The sequence below is a fragment of the Diaphorina citri genome, unplaced genomic scaffold (assembly GCF_000475195.1).
Source record: "Diaphorina citri unplaced genomic scaffold, Diaci psyllid genome assembly version 1.1 scaffold1719, whole genome shotgun sequence".
NCBI lineage: Eukaryota > Metazoa > Arthropoda > Insecta > Hemiptera > Psyllidae > Diaphorina > Diaphorina citri.
The window spans coordinates 1-20,705 of record NW_007379145.1 but is presented as its reverse complement, the minus strand read 5'-3'; the positions used below and the strand labels follow the sequence as shown (position 1 = coordinate 20,705).

General features: G+C 38.3%; 4 protein-coding genes and 1 long non-coding RNA gene across 6 annotated transcripts; 3 read left to right on the top strand and 2 right to left on the bottom strand.

The window, feature by feature from the left end:
• Nucleotides 1-787: 787 nt before the first annotated feature.
• On the top strand, nucleotides 788-3,176 carry LOC103517002. Its single transcript, XM_017447287.1, has 4 exons — nucleotides 788-807; nucleotides 2,285-2,460; nucleotides 2,802-2,972; nucleotides 3,123-3,176. The coding sequence occupies exons 2-4, from the start codon at nucleotides 2,326-2,328 to the stop codon at nucleotides 3,174-3,176; spliced, it is 360 nt and encodes a 119-aa protein (XP_017302776.1). The 5' UTR covers nucleotides 788-807; nucleotides 2,285-2,325.
• Nucleotides 3,177-4,372: 1,196 nt separating this feature from the next.
• Nucleotides 4,373-18,215, top strand: LOC103517001 (zinc finger protein 436-like). Of its 2 annotated transcripts, XM_026829248.1 has the most exons (8): nucleotides 4,373-4,824; nucleotides 6,906-7,207; nucleotides 7,586-7,759; nucleotides 8,383-8,483; nucleotides 8,737-8,798; nucleotides 9,543-9,660; nucleotides 17,243-17,396; nucleotides 17,788-18,215. In XM_026829248.1, exons 1-8 carry the CDS (start codon nucleotides 4,396-4,398, stop codon nucleotides 17,948-17,950), a joined length of 1,503 nt encoding a protein of 500 aa, XP_026685049.1. In that variant the 5' UTR covers nucleotides 4,373-4,395; the 3' UTR covers nucleotides 17,951-18,215. The 2 variants fall into 2 exon arrangements, with proteins under 2 accessions (XP_026685049.1, XP_026685048.1); XM_026829247.1 differs by lacking the exon at nucleotides 8,737-8,798 and having other exon boundaries at nucleotides 8,383-8,545; nucleotides 17,788-18,214.
• LOC108253399 (transcription elongation factor SPT4) lies at nucleotides 10,221-11,724 on the bottom strand. Its single transcript, XM_026829249.1, has 3 exons — nucleotides 11,497-11,724; nucleotides 10,788-10,894; nucleotides 10,221-10,345 (listed from the first exon to the last, which is right to left on the bottom strand). Exons 1-3 carry the CDS (start codon nucleotides 11,599-11,601, stop codon nucleotides 10,261-10,263), a joined length of 297 nt encoding a protein of 98 aa, XP_026685050.1. The 5' UTR covers nucleotides 11,602-11,724; the 3' UTR covers nucleotides 10,221-10,260.
• On the bottom strand, nucleotides 15,689-16,284 carry LOC113470649. The gene is made up of 2 exons (XR_003393624.1): nucleotides 16,165-16,284; nucleotides 15,689-15,738 (listed from the first exon to the last, which is right to left on the bottom strand). It is a non-coding gene; the product is annotated as an uncharacterized LOC113470649 (long non-coding RNA).
• A 713-nt stretch (nucleotides 18,216-18,928) lies between the features above and the next one.
• On the top strand, nucleotides 18,929-20,433 carry LOC113470648 (BEACH domain-containing protein lvsA-like). The gene is made up of 2 exons (XM_026829246.1): nucleotides 18,929-19,175; nucleotides 19,239-20,433. Exons 1-2 carry the CDS (start codon nucleotides 18,972-18,974, stop codon nucleotides 19,515-19,517), a joined length of 483 nt encoding a protein of 160 aa, XP_026685047.1. The 5' UTR covers nucleotides 18,929-18,971; the 3' UTR covers nucleotides 19,518-20,433.
• Nucleotides 20,434-20,705: the final 272 nt, after the last annotated feature.

The following is a 20,705-nucleotide window of genomic DNA, read 5'->3' as shown; positions in this document are numbered from 1 at the left end:
CCATTTCCCGATTTTGAAAATTTGGACCGATTGCAATACTTTCTCATTACCCTTGTATAGGTTCCCTATACGTAACGGTAATAGAAGGTAATAAAATAAAAAAAGCTACAAAAGTAAAAACAAAGCCTCATAGGTGGGTAGGTCAGTGACCTCTTCCAAATATAGGTCAAGGTTACATTCCAATCATTAGGTCAAGGTCAACTGCATTCCATTCGCATTCCTTTCAAGGACACCTAGGATGTTAACGAAGACTGGATAACGCCACATGTTGTAAGAAAAGTGAGGCGACGAGAAGAGTGGCTAGCTTCACCCACATAAACAAAAGAAAATAAGAAAATATTGGAGCGGGAGAATTTGAATTTCACAGATTTCATTTCAGATTATCAGGTTAAAAAAAAAAAAAAATGATTTTTAATTATTTTTTAATCAATTTTTAATTGCTCTACCAGTTTCCTAGATTTTCAGTTATCATTGGGTAACGAGAAGAGTGGCTAGCTTCACCCACATAAACAAAAGAAAATAAGAAAATATTGGAGCGGGAGAATTTGAATTTCACAGATTTCATTATTTTCATTTCAGATTATCAGGTTAAAAAAAAAATTGATTTTTAATTTTTCAATCAATTTTTAATTGCTCTACCAGTTTCCTAGATTTTCAGTTATTATTTGGTTATTTTAAAAGAGGCTAGATTTGTGACATACCTTTTATCTATATCACACAGCAAATTTCCTCCATGATCTGTCAATAGACATCCTCCTTGTCAGCAATTTCTTATGTGGTTTTGGTCTTGACACTGTGGCACTCTAGGTAAGTAGGTATTTAATTAAACAAAAGAAGTGTTTGAAGTACTTATATTAGGTACTTCAAAATTTTACCTTTAGCTTGTCAGTTTGTTTCCCTGAAACTCTTTGTGGTTTGACAGGTAAACCATACAGGTGCCCTTAAAAAGGAAAAAGAGGAGAGGAGAGGAGAGAAAAATTCAGAATAGAATATACCTACCTTGTTTACCAGGCCCAAATACAATTGGGGTACTTGTGTAGAAGTCACGTCCATGGAATATTGCTACCAAAGGAACTGGCACAAACAAACAGTGACCCTGGTTATTATAGGGTTAGGTTAATCAGAAGAAGGTGTTTTCACAATTAGAGCAGTGATTAGCTTATTTGGTTATTTTAAAAGAGGCTAGATTTGTGACATACCTTTTATCTATATCACACAGCAAATTTCCTCCATGATCTGTCAATAGACATCCTCCTTGTCAGCAATTTCTTATGTGGTTTTGGTCTTGACACTGTGGCACTCTAGGTAAGTATTTAATTAAACTAAAGAAGTGTTCGAAGTACTTATATTAGGTACTTCAAAATTTTACCTTTAGCTTGTCAGTTTGTTTCCCTTTGTGGTTTGACAGGTAAACCATTCATACAGGTGCCCTTAAAAAGGAAAAAGAGGAGAGGAGAGAAAAATTCAGAATAGAATATACCTTGTTTATCAGGCCCAAATACAATTGGGGTACTTGTGTAGAAGTCACGTCCGTGGAATATTGCTACCAAACAAACTGGCACAAACAAAGTTTCCCTGAAACTCTTTGTGGTTTGACAGGTAAATCATACAGGTGCCCTTAAAAAGGGAAAAGAGGAGAGGAGAGAAAAATTCAGAATAGAATATACCTTGTTTATTAGGCCCAAATACAATTGGGGTACTTGTGTAGAAGTCACGTCCGTGGAATATTGCTATCAAAGGAACTGGCACAAACAAACATTGACCCTGGTTATTATAGGGTTAGGTTAAACGCAAGAAGGAGTTTTCACAATTAGAGCAGTGATTAGTGTTATTATAGGGTTAGGTTAGATACAAAAAGGAGCTTTTCTTTTCCACGGACGTGACTTCTGCATAACTATCAAGAATGGAAAGTCTGTTTAGACCACAGCAGTCTAAACAAGGTCTTGTACATTTGTTGGGATAAAAATAATTATTTTAACTAACTTGTGTTTCAGATCCTCTGGATAGGAAGTGATTAGCTGATTAGTGTTATTATAGGGTTAGGTTAGATACAAAAAGGAGCTTTTCTTTTCCACGGACGTGACTTCTGCATAACTACCAAGAATGGAAAGTCTGTTTAGACCACAGCAGTCTAAACAAGGTCTGTACATTTGTTGGGATAAAAATAATTATTTTAACTAACTTGTGTTTCAGATCCTCTGGATAAAGTAGACCACAGAGTCTAAACAAGGTCTTGTACATTTGTTGGGATAAAAATAATTATTTTAACTAACTTGTGTTTCAGATCCTCTGGATAAAGTAGATATCTAAAACAAATCCTGGGATATGGCTCCAATAAAATATCTGAGATACTGCAGGCTATGTGCTAACAAAAAAGATGTGAAAGTGCTGCTCCCCCTGGTTGATAATGGACGGGAGGTTTGTGATATACAACAGAAAATATCTGCTCTTCACATTCAAGTAAGTTGATTATAATGTCAACTATATTTATTGGTATTAATATGGATATGAACAATACAATAACAATGTACTGAGTTAAGTAGGTACTTATATCTTATTAATTTATACTGGTAACAGGTGTGTCCCAGCTTTGATTCCTACCATGTATGAACTTTATCTAAAACAAATTCTTGGATGAGCTGGCTTTCTTCCATCATGTCCTCCTCTATTTGATTGTGGGATAATAAGACCTCCATTGTTAGAGTTTCCTCTATCAAAACTCTGTCCCTTGTTACAGCTAACTTAAAAAAAAGTGGAACTATTTGCCTAAAATTTTACTTATTGTGTCCTTTTCTCCTCAGTTCTCTGCCAAGGACAAGCTTCCGCAAGAGATTTGTCACCTGTGTCTTCCACGAGTAGAAATGACCTACTCGTTCATTAGTGCCTGTCAGCGAGCACAACAGAAGCTGATTCAAGCTGCCCACAATGGGGTTAATTTCAAGGATACCATTGGTCGTACAGATCACAACAAGGTATGAGAGCAGTCCTCCCTACCTCGCAGTACTGCCGGATACGGCCCTATGAGAAAATGATTATTTTTTTCGTTACCTTTTCCATGAGAGCTTTAAGGCCTTTTCTTAGATTTCCACACTCCCCTAAACCACTGTATCTTTTTGTTCCAGTTCTTCAATGAAGATGAAACTGTGTCCTTCCATGAACTTCGTGAAGCACAATGATCTGCCAAAGATATATCGGTTCAAGAGCCGCCAATAGCCGCAGCTTTCGCCCAGGGAACCTAGACGGGAACTAACCAGTCTCTTCTAAACATGGGCGAAATACCAATATAGATAAATAGTGAGATAAATATGGGCTAATAGATAAATAATGAGGTGATCATGGGCTAATAGATTAAAAAAAAAAGAATGTAAAATAAAAGAGAGAGATTCTAAAAAATGGGTGCACTGTACAGTGTACAGTTACTTTAGAATAAGTTTAATTGATTCAAGTGCAATATTGTGTCTACATCTACATACACCTACCATTTAATTATTATGTACCTACTCGTAGACATAATATCTACCTACGGCATAATATTATGTAACTTCTTAAAACGTGAAACTATGTACATATTTAATTAATATGATAAAAAATGTACCTACGGTAGAAAAATTATTTAAATTAAATTACTTACTTATGTACAAAATTATTAATACGTACAATGTACCTAACGTAAAAAATGACCAACTGAAGGTACCTACTGGTCCTACAGGATTCATTCTCATTCAAAAATTGGAAGTTCAAAGTTGGAACTTCGATCTCTAATTTCTATAAATTTTAGTCATAATTATTTCATTTCATGATTATTTTTTTAAAACCTACAAAATTGTAATAGTATCTACCTGAATAACAAACCTCCGGGCCTGCTGCTGACTTCAAATTGGTCTCATTTTGGACGTTTCTCAAGTATTTTCTGCTTTGGTGGCGTAGTGGTCAAGGCGCTCGACTGATAAACAGGAGGGCGCGGGTTCAATCCCCGCCGACGTATGGAATTTTATCTTCAGAAAACTTTGACCACGTATTAAGAGAGCTCTGAGGTTAGGTGGCAGAGAACGCCTCCGGCATTGAGCACTGAACCCGGGAGGTTCAATTTATTGTGATAAATTATTTTTTATTTAACATTTATTATGTGGAGTAGTGTATTTTAGGTAATTGAATTGGTATTGAGTGGAAAATAGGATAAAAGGAATTTACATTGAAAAGTGATATACCTATAAACAGTGATATGGTTGAAAAGAACAAGGAAATAGCTATTCAAAATAATGATCTAGTTATTAAGAAAAGTGATACACACACAGAAACCTTTGATGAGGACAAGGACAAAGAAATAGTGATGCCAAAGAGTGTTATAGTTTTGGAGAAAAGTGATAGAAAAGTGATATACCTATAAACAGTGATATGGTTGAAAAGAACAAGGAAATAGCTATTCAAAATAATGATCTAGTTATTAAGAAAAGTAATACACACATAGAAACCTTTGATGAGGACAAGGACAAAGACAAAGAAATAGTGATGCCAAAGAGTGATATAGTTTTGGAGAAAAGTGATAACGAAAACAGTGATATAGGAACCATAAAGAACATGGAAATAGTGACACAAATAAATGATGAAGATGTGTTGAAATATGAAGTTGCCAGTGCAGAGATACCAGAAGTAAAAAATGTTAAAGTAGAAAGAAATATAAAAATTCATAATGAAGGTGTTCTTAATGAAGAAACAGAATCTCATGATTCAGAAGAAGTTAAAATGGAAGCTGCTGATGAAGATGAAATAAAAATGGAACCTGATGATTCTGATGGTGACATCAATTTTGCTGAAAATGATAAGGTGAGTTTTTTTTATTTTTTTATTTTTAAAATTTATGTCTAGATCAAGAGATTTTTTTTTCTTTTGTCTACCTACTTTTACACAAAATGATGAGAAAAGTGATACACGGTTTTTCTTTGTAGCGATTAAAAATTAGTAAAAAAATAATAAATTAATAATACCTACAATACACAATAGGTAAATGAAACACAGCAATAACCAAAGACTAACAGGAAAAGACAAGTGATGGTATTAAAACAACACTCTTCCTTCTTTCTCCTTTAGTCTCTCCTCCTCTCTCTCTCTCTCTCTCTCTCTCTCTCTCTCTCTCTCTCTCTCTCTCTCTTTCTCTCTCTCTCTCTCTCTCTAGCTCCACAAGTCTCTCTCTCCCTCCCTAAGTATCTCTCTCTTTCCTTAAGTCTCTCTGCCTCCTTAAGTTTGTCTCCCTCTCCTTTCTTCCCTCTCCCTCCTCTTTCTTTGTCAGTCTTTTTTAATTTATTCCGTCTTTCCAAACTCTGTCTGTCTTCATGATTTCTCTCTCGCTTTCTGTCTTTGACTCTTCTTTATTTTCCTTCTACTCTTTGTTGTTGTTGTTGTTGTAGCGGCTTTAGCTTTCGCCGAATGGTGTTGGCAGAGTAAAGAAAAGACATCTTTTTGTATCTGTCATACACCGGGGTGATGGACTCTAGCCATGTTTAAGTGTCAATATTGTGGCGATGCATTCATGACGCGAGACCTGTGTACACGGCATGAGTATAAGCACACCGGACACACGCCGTTCAAGTAAGATACCTACGAGCATGATTTTTGCACATCTGACTGTCACACTTTTTAAATAATAAAATAAATTGGAAAAAAAAAAAAATCAAATTATGAGAGGTTAGAGACGAGGACTTTTTTAAGCTGTGTCCACACAAAATCGACGGTCGTCGATCGATGTAAAAATATTACAAAAGACAACCCGCAGTCAACCATCGTGAGGACTTGTGCTTATTCTTTAAAAGCAGGGAGAACCCTTTGAAACTGCCAGCTAGCTAGGCTGGTTAGGGCTAGCTGTTCTCCTCCTTATTTATAGTCCCACAGCCAGACGCTAGTCTACTCTCTGTTTAACGTCCCCTAGCCAGACCTTCTCTTCCTTCTACTCATCCTCCTTCTCTTCCTTCTATTCATCCTTCTCCTCTTCCTCCTCCTCCCATGTCTCCTCCTCCTCCAAGTTTTTAGTTGTAGGTCAAACTAAGTTAAGGAAATGTTCTTTTGTTTACAAATTTGTATTGTGTACATTAGAAGTGGAACTCTCGACAATGATTGTGGTCTGTTAAGATACGAGGTTCTCGCGAACAGTACTGGTTTCTTATGCTATTGTGCTCCCTTTACTCTCTTCATCCTAAAATGAAGGAAAACATTACTTGAAGGTTAAAAGACCAGAAGAAGAAATAAACAAAAAGCGGTAAAATGCCGCCAACCGTTGCACCGATCTTAACCAAAAGTTTCGTGTCGCATCCTTGTCACATTTGTCATCTGCATGCCAAATTTCAAGCCTCTAGCTCTTACCGTTCTCGAGATATTTTGTTTACAGACAGACAGACACACAGACAGACAGACAGACAGACACAGGACCAATGGCTGAAACTTTGGATTTAGGCTCGGACCTCAAAACGTGTTTTGGCACTAAAAACTGACCATCGAAATTTTGACCCGATTACATTACTTTCCTTCCTATAGGATAAGGAAAGTAAAAAATGGGTGTTATAAGTTATAACGCGCTATTTCTTTTTGAAGAAATCAGCGAGTTTGTGAGGAACCTAGTGTTGATTCTTCCTGTAGGTAGTAGGTACCTGCTGAAGAAAATTTGTTTTTACTGATGGGGCCCCGTGGTAACGCGCTTGCTTGCCAGGCAGAAGGTCCCGGGTTCGATGCCCACCGTCGATAAAAAATTCTACTCGATTGCAAATATTTCAATGGGTTACTTTCTGGTGATCTTGTGTTGACCCAGCACCTAAATGGGAAGTATTGTATCTTTTCTACAAGTTCATTGCTACAACGGCGGTGAAACACTCATCTACACAAAAAAACCTTTTTACTGAATGTCCCCTGTTTTGTAGGTAATAGATCAAAACGAGAACAGCACCAATTCGAGCAAAATTAAAATCGCACAATCAAAAAGTGGACGCCTGAAAATTGGAAAATATCACCGCTGCACCGCGTGCAACAAAACGTATCAAACGTTGAGCGGATTTATCTTTCATCGCAAATCGGTTCATTCGGATTCTACGTACCTGTGTGAACTTTGCGGCAAGGGATTCCGGCATACGACCAACCTGAACGTGCACATGCGCACGCACGTACGCCCAGAGTTGCGCAACTTCATCACGTGCAATCATTGCGACCGCAAGTTTCCCAGCAAGTAAGTACTGTTTGCTGTGTGAATATTTTCGAAGAAAAGTATTGTAGTCTTCCCTCCTAAAATTAAAACGAAGGAATAAAAAAATGAAGTAACCAATCTCGTAGCCTCACTTGAAGGATTTTTTTTTTCAAAAAGTTTGATAGAGGGAACTGTAACTGCTAAGGTTTTATCGTTCCGAAATCGAAGAGAGAAGGAAGACAGGATAGAAGAAAGCCAGCCATTCCGAGAACGAACCATATCTTTTCAGGACAAGATCCGCCCCTTGCGGGAATCGAACTCGTGACCTAGTGCTTACAAGGCAGCTAACTAGACTAGACTGGGGCGTAGGAAAGAAAAACAGGCCTTAAATTTACAAAACTTTTTTCCCCTCTATTTCAGATTCGCCCTTAAAGAGCATCTGAACACCCACTACGATCTGCGACCATACAGTTGTTACGTCTGTGATAAGGCGTTTCACAAGTCCCAACTCCTTACTCAACATATGCTTACTCATCAAGATCCTAAGGATAAGACGTTCCAATGCAGTCAATGTGATAAGGAATTCTCGAGGAGGTGAGTTTTTTTTTGGACTTTGTAGTTGGCAATTATTTTGCTGTTCCCAGAAAACGAAGGTAAACAATTAAACAAACCAAGTTTTTCAAATTTTTGTAATTTTTTATTTACTTGTTCTGATGATGGCCATAGTAGTGGTCGAAATATATCAACTCGTCTGTCCTTTTATCTTTAGTCTTGTTTATTAACGTCTATTAGATAGGGGAGAGTCCGTAATCCAAGTCAAGTGAAGACCATATCCAGAAATATGTACAAACCAAGTTACATTTTTTTTTTTTGAAAAGTTAAGTGTTGTGTAGTAGTACATATCTACATAAAGAGAAAAGTACCAGCCTAGTTACTTGACGGCTAGTGCGTCCGCCTTATAAGTTTTAAATCGCGAGTCGCATTCCCTACCAGGACTTATCATACTAACCTAAACAGTTAAGGTTCGTTCTTGGAACGGCTGACTTTCTCCTATTTCCTATTGTGTCCTCCTTCCTTCTTCGATTTCAGGGCGATAAAACCTCCGCTGTTTCTTATATCAAATATGTTTTTTCTTTCTTTTTTGAGACAGGTTTAGCTCGTAAATTGGTAAATACCTAATCAACTTCTAGCTAAACTTTTCTCTTTCAATTCCACAGGACCAGCCTTATCGTGCACATCAGGAAACACAGCCTGGTCGGAAAGTTCGGCTGCAGGATTTGTGGCGAGAGGTTTGCTGATCAGGGGGATTTGAAGAGACATGGAACACAAGTACACACTCAGGATGAGCTGAGAGATCGGAGGAAACTGCTGTTTGATAAGGTACCTACCTAATTAAAATTTAATGAAATTTCAATGGCGACATTTTCTTTGATAAGTTAATGCACTGGAATTTCAATAGATCAGTTGCGCTTACTTGAGTGATGTTTCAAAGTCATAGAGCTGGAAAAATGAGGACCAACGGAATTTTTCTTTTTCTTCTAACATTTTAACACACCGAGATTTGAAGAGACATGGAACACAAGTACACACTCAGGATGAGCTGAGAGATCGGAGGAAACTGCTGTTTGATAAGGTACCTACCTAATTAGTCTTCGACACAGACCACAAGCGTCCAATGTAGCAGTTGTTTCATCGCTACGAAATAAAAACGGCGGTGAAACACTCATCTTTTAAAACAAAAAAATTAAAATTTAATGAAATTTCAATGGCGAGATTTTCTTTGATAAGTTAATTCACTGGAATTTCAATAGATCAGTTGCGCTTACTTGAGTGATGTTTCAAAGTCATAGAGCAGGAAAAATGAGGACCAACGGAATTTTTCTTTTTCTTCTACGATTTTAAGACACCGAGATAAATCGATTTAAAAAATACCGGTAAATCGTGAAGTTTGATGTCACGGCATACGCTCCCGTAGGCGATGACGTCATAACTCATGACTCCCGCTTCGTTTGTTTGTGCGCAAGCGTTTCTGCGCATTTTGACGTGAAATCTGACGTCATAACTCTTTGAACTTTTTCATTAGAATGGCAATTAAAAATTGAATTTTCGACCTTTTAAGTTACTTTTATCCGCCTCCTTACAGACAAACCAAATGTTAAATTTGACTTTTTTTTGTATTGGTTTATGAAGATCTACGTGAGAAGGGTAGTGTCCGGAAATGAGGTGCATAACAGAGCGGACTGGAAGAGACTGACGCGAAATGCCAATCCCACTTGAGAGGAATAAGGCAAAGAAGAAGTTTGGGTTTGTCTAAGGCTCGAGCGTACAGCCAAAGCTTGAAACTTACTTTTTTCCCTCGACTTCTATGTTGTTACAGAACGTAGTGGAGTGTCCAATCTGTCACAAGTTCCTGAGTCGTGCCACTCTCCCCTCACATACACGTAGTTACCATGCATCTGAACAATATCCACTACACTGTGAAATATGCGGGAAAGGTAATAAAAAAAGTTTTTTTTTAAGATTTGATAGAGGAAACTGTAACTCCTAAGGTCTTATGGTCCCGAAATCGAAGACAGAAGGAAGACATGATAGGAGAAAGCCAGCGGTTCCGAGAGCGAACCTTATCCTTGCAGGATATAGTCGTGCCACTCTCCCCTCACATACACGTAGTTACCATGCATCTGAACAATATCCACTACACTGTGAAATATGCGGGAAAGGTAATATAAAAAGTTCTTTTTTTTTTAAGATTTGATAGAGTACACTGTAACTCCCAAGGTCTTATAGTCCCAAAATCGAAGAGAGAAGGAAGACATGATAGGAGAAAGCCAGCCGTTCCGAGAGCGAACCTTATCCTTGTCTCGGAAACCGCAGCGGTCGCCGTGCGGGAAACCTCAGCGGTTTTGGTGTGTCAGCTCTCATATAAACATGGGTTGTAATACTCAGCAGTTTTTTGGTGTGTCTAGGCCTTTAGGATTTGAAGCACCCCCTTCACTGTTTGAACTCTTGGGATTTTCCTCAATCAAACCCTAGAGATACAAGCTTGTAAAAAAGGAGTTATTCTGTCCATGTAATCCAAGAGAAAAATTTATTTACTAATATGTAGGTATATACAAATACTCACTTATTCTTTGCCACTTGGCAACCCAGCTGTCCTTTGGATCCATCAGAGCAATCATCCTGGGAAAAAAATGAAGAAAATGGGAATTAATACCTTTTATATTAGAGAATTTAGAGATCAAGGGGATTGCTTTTCCCCCCTAGAGGTGTTTAATTAACTGTGTAAGTATAACTGCTATGGTTAATTAATACCCTCTAACCTTTCTGTAATAAGCTACTGTGGTCATCATTTTGATTCAGCCTGAGTGGGGCTGGGAAAAGCCAGCCACATACAATTACTCAGGTAGTCAATCATTTCAATGCTGGAAAATTGCTCGAGAGTCAAGTACATAACTTCAATAAACCATTGGGAACTATCACCACTTGCTAAAACACAGCTGTCAACTGATCTTCTTTTGTTAGTAATTTCTGGTAATTTATTGTATATTTTTACTGCCCGTGTTCTGTTTGAAATCATGACTGACATGAGAAAATCATGTTTGTAGTAGAAAACTTCTCTTACCCATCAAAGTTGGAACTTGTACAATTATACACATTGTCTCGGCTGTTCTTCATGTGGAGAAACTCGTCACAATTGTCACAGCCATCAAACTCAAACTGATCAAATGTCTAGAAGAGAACAAACAATATTACAGTGAGAGAACTTACAGTCTTGTCATGACAAAAGCAGAGATTTTTTTTCCCTTTTTTTGAAGATGATTGAGAAGTTTAATACAGGGAATTACCAGCAAAGGTCTTACTGTCCCAAAAGCAAAGTCAGGAGGAAGACAGGATAGAAGAGAGCCAGCTGTTCCAAGAACAAACCTCAAGTGTTTAGAATACAATTTGCATAGGTATTTTAATCAACAGTATAATAAAATGATATTCATGCAACGGTTCTACACAATTGTCACAGCCATCAAACTCAAACTGATCAAATGTCTAGAAGAGAACAAACAATATTATAGTGAGAGAACTTACAGTCTTGTCGTGACAAAAGCAGAGATTTTTTTTCCCTTTTATTGAAGATGATTGAGAAGTTTAATACAGGGAATTACCAGCAAAGGTCTTACTGTCCCAAAAACAAAGTCAGGAGGAAGACAGGATAAAAGAGAGCCAGCTGTTCCGAGAACAAACCGTAAGTGTTTAGAATACAATTTGCATAGGTATTTTAATCAACAGTATAATAAATGATATTCAGAGCAACGTTTCTGCTTTAAGGGGATAGTTACCTTTATTTGTGAGCAACCAAGACAAGCTCTGGCCTGACGGAAATATTTGGCCAAATTGTTGAAGTCGTCAATTTTGGCATTGTTGTTGGATGTCCCATGAACCATGGTTGCAGAATGAACTAAAGTCCACAGGAACCACAGGCAATAACACAGAATACCTACGTGCTAATTAAATTAGAAGAAATTAAAAATTAAATAAAATTTATTTTCCCAGATTCAACTTTTTTTTCTCAATCGATCGAACCATCGACTGTGTGGACGCAGCTTCAGGTTTAAAGTTTAAAGTCAGTGGCCCTATTTTTACTTTCTATTATTTAGCGTAAGTTGGGAAGATGTCGAGGAAAATGAACGATATAATGATAGGAGGTGGTGGCGAGGCTTCATTAATCGACCCAGTACATAGCTGGAACGATGTAGGATATGTATGTATGTATTTAGCGTAGTTTTCGGGCCGATTTTTTTGACTTTGTCTCAATTTTATCCGTAATACAATAGAAAATCGAATTCTTATTCTTAATAGTTCCCTCCCCTCCCTCAAATTTATCACCGCTGCACCGCGTGCAACAAAACGTATCAAACGTTGAGCGGATTTATCTTTCATCGCAAATCGGTTCATTCGGATTCTACGTTCCTGTGTGAACTTTGCGGCAAGGGATTCCGGCATACGACCAACCTGAACGTGCACATGCGCACGCACGTACGCGCAGAGTTGCGCAACTTCATCATGTGCAATCATTGCGACCGCAAGTTTCCCAGCAAGTAAGTATTGTTTGCTGTGTGAATATTTTCTTTATTATTTTTTTTTTTTTTTATTTTTAAAATTTATGTCTAGATCAAGAGATTTTTTTTTCTTTTGTCCAGATCAAGATTATGTCTAGATTAAGAGATGAAATTTGGTACTTTTACACAGAAAATGATGAGAAAAGTGACACACGGTTTCTCTCCCTCCCTCTCTCGCTTTCTGTCTTTGACTCTTCTTTATTTTCCTACCACTCATCCTCCTCCTCCTCCCATGTCTCGTCCTCCAAGTTTTTAGTTGTAGGTCAAACTAAGAGTGGCCCTATTTTTACTTTCTATTATTTAGCGTAGTTTTGGGGCCGAATTTTTTTGACTTTTTCTCAATTTTATCCGTAATACAATAGAAAATCCAATTCTTATTCTTAATAGTTTCCCCCCCCTCAAATTACTTTTTCCCCTCCTCACAGATGTCCCCAATGTGAGAAGAGCTTCCGGTGTTCGAATACACTAAGACAACATCGTCTGGTGCACGAGGTCTCAGGTCAACACAAGTGTCAACTCTGTGGTAAACAGTTCAAACGGAAAGGCGCCTTGGCCGTACATGAGAAAATACACACAGGTAATGGTCAGGTTAGCCCACTGGTAAAGCGCTTGCTTGTCATACAGAAGGTCTCGGGTTCGAGTGGATTGGAACACATCGCATGCCTTCAGGCACACTCCATTTGTCAAAGGTCTAGGCATTAGCTTGCCCTTGGGATCAATTTAATTTGAAGAATCCGACCATCAGCAAAAAATGTGCACTCATCTTTCAATTGCAAATATTTCAACAGGTTACTTTCTTTGACCCAGGACCCAGCACCTAAATGGGAAGTATTGTGTCTCTTCTCACCCATCTGATCAGAGGCATACTACGACACAGACCACACGAGTCTGACTTTGTCTATTTCTCTCTGTTCTCAGGTGACCGCCCATTTGAGTGTAACTTTTGTGAGAAGAGGTTTGTCCAAAAGAATGATATGCTCAAACACCAAAAGGCGCGACATAACGAGCAAGTTATCCTGAATACCAATCAAGTGATCAATGATAACAATCAAGTCATCATGGATACCAATCAAGTGGTCAATAAGAACAGTCAAGTTATTATGGATAACAATCAAGTGATCAATGATAACAATCAAGTTACCATAGATACCAATCAAGTCATCATTGCTAACAATCAAGTTTTAAATTATAACACAACTGGCGAGCTAATTCTGCCTGACAATGATACATCACCCTTTATTTTAAATGTTTCCTCAATGGAAATCCCAGCTCAAAATGGGTCATTTCAATTAACAGCTCAAAATGGGGACCCCTTTGAATTACCCATTCAGAATGGGTCAACTATTGAATTACAAGCTCAGAATGTGTCTCAAAGCGAAATACCAAACGTTGGTATTGACTTACCAAGTGGGTCTATGGATTTCTTACAAGATTCAAATGAATTGCAATACCTATGAACAGCATGTCACATTATATTCAAGTCAGAACAAAGGCTAGAGCAGCACTTTAGAGACGTACATCGGATGTGGGATTCAAACTGGATTTTACCCTGTAGCTAAGAATATGTCAGTTTTATTTTGTTGAATACTCATCTACACAAAAAAAACCTTTTTACTGAATGTCCCCTGTTTTGTAGGTAATAGATCAAAATGAGAACAGCACCAATTCGAGCAAAATTACAATCTTACAGTCAAAAAGTGGACGCCTGAAAATCGGAAAATCTCACCGCTGCATCGCGTGTAACAAAACGTATCAAACGTTGAGCGGATTTATCTTTCATCGCAAATCGGTTCATTCAGATTCTACGTACCTGTGTGAACTTTGCGGCAAGGGATTCCGGCATACGACCAACCTGAACGTGCACATGCGAACGCACGTACGCCCAGAGTTGCGCAACTTCATCACGTGCAATCATTGTGACCGCAAGTTTCCCAGCAAGTAAGTACTGTTTGCTGTGTGAATATTTTCGAAGAAAAGAGAAAAGTATTGTAGTCTTCCCTCCTAAAATTAAAATGAAGGAACCTAAAATTAAAATGAAATTAAAAAAATGAAGGAACCAATCTCGTGGCCTCACTTGAAGGATTTTTTTCAAAAAGTTTGATAGAGGGAACTGTAACTGCTAAGGTTTTAAGGTCCCGAAATCGAAGAGAGAAGGAAGACAGGATAGAAGAAAGCCAGCCGTTCCGAGAACGAACCTTATCTTTTCAGGATAAGATCCGCCCCTTGCGGGAATCGAACCCGTGACCTCTAGTGCTTACAAGGCAGACGAGCTGCCAATCAAGCCAACTAGACTAGACTGGGGCGTAGGAAAGAAACAGGCCTTAAATTTACAAAACTTTTTTCCCCTCTATTTCAGGTTTGCCCTTAAAGAGCATCTGAACACCCACTACGATCTGCGGCCTTACAGTTGTTACGTCTGTGATAAGGCGTTTCACAAGGAGGATAAAATCTGCCCCTTGCGGGAATCGAACCCGTGACCTAGTGCTTACAAGGCAGACGAGCTGCCAATCAAGCCAACTAGACTGGGGCGTAGGAAAGAAACAGGCCTTAAATTTACAAAACCTTTTTTCCCCTCTATTTCAGGTTTGCCCTTAAAGAGCATCTAAACACCCACTACGATCTGCGGCCATACAGCTGTTACGTCTGTGATAAGGCGTTTCACAAGTCCCAACTCCTTACTCAACATATGCTTACTCATCAAGATCCTAAGGATAAGACGTTCCAATGCAGTCAATGTGATAAGGAATTCTCGAGGAGGTGAGTTTTTTTTTGGACTTTGTATTTGGCAATTATTTTGCTGTTCCCAGAAAACGAAGGTAAACAATTAAACAAACCAAGTTACATTTTTCTTTTTGAAAAGTTAAGTGTTGTGTAGTAGTACATATCTACATAAAGAGAAAAGTACCAACCTAGTTAGCTTGACGACTAGCGCGTCCGTCTTGTAAGTGTTAGATCGCGAATTGCATTCCCTACCAGGACTTATCATACTAACCTAAACAGTTAAGGTTCGTTCTTGGAACGGCTGACTTTCTCCTATTTCCTATTGTGTCCTCCTTCCTTCTTCGATTTCAGGGCGATAAAACCTCCGTTGTTTCTTATATCAAATATCTTTTTTCTTTCTTTTTTAGTCCGTCCTTCCTTTATTATTATTGAGACAGATTTAGCTCGTAAATAACTCAGGTCTGGGCTATATTTAGGGGGCCTGGGCCTCCCATCAAGCTATATTTTTCTCTTTTACTAGGCCAGACTCTTAGGATTTGAAGCACCCCCTTCACTGTTTGAACTCTTGGGATTTTCCTCAATAAAATCCTAGATACAAGCTTGCAAAAAAGGAGTTATTCTGTCCATGTGATCCAAGAGTAAAATTTATTTACTTACTACTATGTAGGTATATATAAATACTCACTTATTCTTTGCCACTTGGCAACCCAGCTGTCCTTTGGATCCATCAGAGCAATCATCCTGGGAAAAATGAAGAAAATGGGAATTATTATTTTTAGAGAATTTAGAGATCAAAGGGATTGCTTTCCCCCTAGAGGTGTTTAACTGTGTAAGTATAACTGCTATGGTTAATTAATACCCTCTAACCCTTCTGTAATAAGCTACTGGTCATCATTTTGATTCAGCCTGAGTGGGGCTGGGAAAAGCCAGCCACATGAATTACTCAGGTAGTCAATCATCTCAATGCTGGAACATTGCTCAAGAGTCAAGTACAATAACTTCAATAAACCATTGGGAACCATCACCACTTGCTAAAACACAGCTGTCAACTGATCTTCTTTTGATAGTAATTTCTGGTAATTTATTGTATATTTTTACTGCCCATGTTCTGTTAGAAATCATGACTGACATGAGAAAATCATGTTTGTAGTAGAAAACTTCTCTTACCCATCAAAGTTGGAACTTGTACAATTATACACATTGTCTCGGCTGTTCTTCATGTGGAGAAACTCGTCACAATTGTCACAGCCATCAAACTCAAACTGATCAAATGTCTAGAAGAGAACAAACAATATTATAGTGAGAGAACTTACAGTCTTGTCATGACAAAAGCAGAGATTTTTTTCCCTTTTTTTGAAGATGATTGAGAAGTTTGATACAGGGAATTACCAGCAAAGGTCTTACTGTCCCAAAAGCAAAGTGAGAAGGAAGACAGGATAAAAGAGAGCCAGCTGTTCCAAGAACAAACCGTAAGTGTTTAGAATACAATTTGCATAGGTATTTTAATCAACAGTATAATAAAATGATATTCATAGCAACGTTTCTGTGCAGGATAAAATCCGCCCCGGGCGGGAATCAAACCCGCGGCCTAGCGCTTACAAGGCAGACGCACTACCAACCAAGCTAACTAGGCATTTTTGATAACATTCTAACATCTAACCTCAAAATTTCCAAGTGTATAAAAAAAGTAGTAGATTCCACCGTCATGGACAGTGTCCATTGGACACACTGGTGGTGCGAGGGTTGATGGTTTCGGCGGAGGCCGATGGTATAGGGTCAATAGTCCAGGGTCTATGGTCCTCATTGTGGACGCCCACTTATAGAATAGAATAGAATTTACCTTGTTTATACTGCCAGCATAGGACTGAAAGAAAAGTCCCTTTACTCTCGTATGTACCTAACTACCTACCAACTTTAAGTCCAGCGAGGGTTGATGGTTTCGGCGGAGGCCGATAGTATAGGGTCAATAGTCCAGGGTCTATGGTCCTCATTGTGGACGCCCACTTATAGACTAGAATAGAATTTACCTTGTTTATATTGCCAGTATAGGACTGAAAGAAAAGTCCCTTTACTCTCGGAGTCTAAGGTATGTACCACAAACTTTAAGTCCATACCTACGTTTTTTTTTTTTTTTTGTGAGATACTTTTCATTTGTTTACATCAATAGTCAATTTCAACAAGGCAATAAATTAACAAGAAATAATGATAATAATTAAAAATTAATCCACCATTGTTTCTATTCCAGGTTTAGCAGGGCGCGGCTCGTTAGCCTATCACATGCGCTCGTTTCATTCAATGGAGGGCGGCTCATGGCGGTGTCAATATTGTGGCGATGCATTCATGACGCGAGACCTGTGTACACGGCATGAGTATAAGCACACCGGACACACGCCGTTCAAGTAAGCTACGAGCATGATTTTTGCACATCTGACTGTCACTCTTTTTAAATAATAAAATAAATTGGAAAAAAATCAAATTATGAGAGGTTAGAGACGAGGACTTTTTTAAGTTGTGTCCACGCATAATCGAGTGTCGTCGATCGATGTAAAAATATTACAAAAGGCAACTTTTTTTTCCAGTCGATCGAACCATCGACTGTGTGGACGCAGCTTCAGGTTTAAAGTTTAAAGTCAGTGGCCCTATTTTTACTTTCTATTATTTAGCGTAGTTTTCGGGCCGAATTTTTTGACTTTTTCTCAATTTTATCCGTAATACAATAGAAAATCGAATTCTTATTCTTAATAATTTCTCTCCCTCCCCTCCCTCAAATAACTTTTTCCCTCCTCACAGATGTCCCCAATGTGAGAAGAGCTTCCGATGTTCGAATACACTAAGACAACATCGTCTGGTACACGAGGTCTCAGGTCAACACAAGTGTCAACTCTGTGGTAAACAGTTCAAACGGAAAGGCGCCTTGGCCGTACATGAGAAAATACACACAGGTAATGGTTAGCCCAGTGGTAAAGCGCTTGCTTGTCATGCAGAAGGTCTCGGGTTCGAGTGGATTGGAACACATCACATGCCTTCAGGCACACTCCATTTGTCAAGGGTCTAGGCATTAGCTTGCCCTTGGGATCAATTTAATTCGAAGAATCTGACCATCAAAAAATCTGCACTCATCTTTCAATTGCAAATATTTCAACAGGTTACTTTCTTTGGCCCAGGACCCAGCACCTAAATGGGAAGTATTGTGTCTCTTCTCACCCATCTGATGAGAGGCATACTATGACACAGACCACACGAGACTAACTTGGGAAGTATTGTGTCTTTTCTCACCCATCTGATGAGGGACTGTTGTGGAAATATATGGGTAGCTAGGCTGGTTAGGGTTAGCTGTTCTCCTCCCTGTTTATAGTTCCACAGCCAGACGCTAGTCTACTCTCTGTTTAACGTCCCCTAGCCACTCTTCCTTATACTCATCCTCCTCCTCCCATGTCTCCTCCACCTCCAAGTTTTTAGTTGTAGGTCAAACTAACTTAAGGAAATGTTCTTTTGTTTACAATTTGTATTGTGTACATTAGAAGTGGAACTCTCGACAATGATTGTGGTCTGTTAAGATACGAGGTTCTTGCGAACAGTACTGGTTTCTTATGCTATTGTGCTCCCTTTACTCTCTTCATCCTAAAATGAAGGAAAACATTACTTGAAAGTTAAAAGACCAGAAGAAGAAATAAAAAAAATTGGTGTTATAAGTTATAACGCGTTATTTCTTTTTGAAGAAATCAGCGAGTTTGTGAGGAACCTAGTGCTGATTCTTCCTGTACTTAGGTAGTAGGTACCTGCTGAAGAAAATTTGTTTTTACTGATGGGGCCTCGTGGTAACGCGCTTGCTTGCCAGGCAGAAGGTCCCGGGTTCGATGCCCACCGTCGATAAAAAATTCTAATCGATTGCAAATATTTCAATGGGTTACTTTCTGGTGATCTCCCCATTTGAGTGTAACTTTTGTGAGAAGAGGTTTGTCCAAAAGAATGATATGCTCAAACACCAAAAGGCGCGACATAACGAGCAAGTTGTCCTGAATACCAATCAAGCAATCAATGATAACAATCAAGTTATCATGGATACCAATCAAGTGGTCAATAAGAACAGTCAAGTTATTATGGATAACAATCAAGTGATCAATGATAACAATCAAGTTACCATAGATACCAATCAAGTGGCCAATGATAACAATCAAGTCATCATTGCTAACAATCAAGTTACCATAGATACCAATCAAGTCATCATTACTAACAATCAAGTTTTAAATTATAACACAACCGGCGAGCTAATTCTGCCTGACAATGATGCATCACCTTTTATTTTAAATGTTTCCTCTATGGAAATCCCAGCTCAAAATGGGTCATTTCAATTAACAGCTCAAAATAGGGACCCCTTTGAATTACCCATTCAGAATGGGTCAACTATTGAATTACAAGCTCAGAATGTGTCTCAAAGCGAAATACCAAACGTTGGTATTGACTTACCAAGTGGGTCTATGGATTTCTTACAAGATTCAAATGAATTGCAATACCTATGAACAGCATGTCAGATTATATTCGAGTCAGAACAAAGGCTAGAGCAGCACTTTAGAGACGTACATCCGCATGTGGGATTCAAACTGGATTTTACCCTGTAGCTAAGAATACGTCAGTTTTATTTTGTTGAATTGAGGTTTAAAGTTTATAACTGCTGAGGTCTCTAATGGCTGGGGGTTTTACCCTCCCATTGGTGACAATGACAAGCTTCTTCTTACTTTCCTTACCTTACAATAAGAAAAGCAATATATTCGCCCAAAAATTGTCGATTTTTAAAGAAAAATCCACTTGGAAAATCCGGATATTATTTGTTTAATAATTGTTGCACCTATGATCTATGATGTACGTTCTAAAAAGCGTAGGGAAAATAATAACAAAAACGTTTATACCTATTTTTATTTGTTTAATTTTATTAGTTAAGTATATGATACAGAATAAGAAATTTACATGACAAAATTAATATTACATATTTCATAAACTTATGCCTTAATACCAAGTGCAATAAATACCATTGAATCATTGAGAAAATGATATTTTTACAATTTTCAATAAGACAGATGTTTTCATTTTTAAATATAAAAAGAAAAAATCTGTTATTGTTAGGACTGAGTATTTTATGGGAAAACCAGGCAGCTACTTGGAGGAAAATTGCAATCCAGTTTATAATGGATTCACTGGTTGCAGAATTTATCTAATTTCAACTTGCAAATTTGTGACTCCCATATCACTATTTTTCGACACATTGGGTGAAAATAATTGTCAGTACCTACTAACATAGGGCGATTCTTCTAAGAAACTTCCACTCTCAAGTTCACAACTAGTCCCAAAGCAACTCAGCCCTGTAAGTGTTCCATCCAAGTATACAATTCACTTATCTTCGGTCAGCCAAATCTCTCTGTTTATACACAATACCACGGCGTTGCATTTCTGTGATGGCAGAATGGGGAAGTCTTCCTGCCACAGAGATGGCATACACTCCTGGGACAAACCGATCTGAGGAAGGGAAGGATCAGTAAAATGTGTTAAACAATGAATAGTACTCAGGTCTGGGCTATATTTAGGGGGCCTGGGCCTCCCATCAAGCTATATTTTTCTCTTTTACTAGGCCAGACTCTTAAGGCCTAGACACACCAAAACCGCACGGTTTTTATTTTGCGGCTGCCGCGCGGCAACCAAGCGATTTTTTTCTT

Bases quoted from the DNA above. Each gene is read 5' to 3' on its own strand.
- LOC103517002 (XM_017447287.1), top strand. From the start codon at position 2,326: ATGGCTCCAATAAAATATCTGAGATACTGCAGGCTATGTGCTAACAAA. The intron at 2,461-2,801 runs GTAAGTTGATTA...TTTTCTCCTCAG, and splicing joins TATCTGCTCTTCACATTCAA to TTCTCTGCCAAGGACAAGCT. The intron at 2,973-3,122 runs GTATGAGAGCAG...TTTTTGTTCCAG, and splicing joins GTCGTACAGATCACAACAAG to TTCTTCAATGAAGATGAAAC.
- LOC103517001 (XM_026829248.1), top strand. From the start codon at position 4,396: ATGGTTGAAAAGAACAAGGAAATAGCTATTCAAAATAATGATCTAGTT. The intron at 4,825-6,905 runs GTGAGTTTTTTT...CCTGTTTTGTAG, and splicing joins ATTTTGCTGAAAATGATAAG to GTAATAGATCAAAACGAGAA. The intron at 7,208-7,585 runs GTAAGTACTGTT...CCTCTATTTCAG, and splicing joins GACCGCAAGTTTCCCAGCAA to ATTCGCCCTTAAAGAGCATC.
- LOC108253399 (XM_026829249.1), bottom strand. From the start codon at position 11,601: ATGGTTCATGGGACATCCAACAACAATGCCAAAATTGACGACTTCAAC. The intron at 10,895-11,496 runs GTAACTATCCCC...GTTCTCTTCTAG, and splicing joins TTGGTTGCTCACAAATAAAG to ACATTTGATCAGTTTGAGTT. The intron at 10,346-10,787 runs GTAAGAGAAGTT...TTTTTTTCCCAG, and splicing joins ACAAGTTCCAACTTTGATGG to GATGATTGCTCTGATGGATC.
- LOC113470648 (XM_026829246.1), top strand. From the start codon at position 18,972: ATGCTCAAACACCAAAAGGCGCGACATAACGAGCAAGTTGTCCTGAAT. The intron at 19,176-19,238 runs GTCATCATTGCT...ACTAACAATCAA, and splicing joins TGGCCAATGATAACAATCAA to GTTTTAAATTATAACACAAC.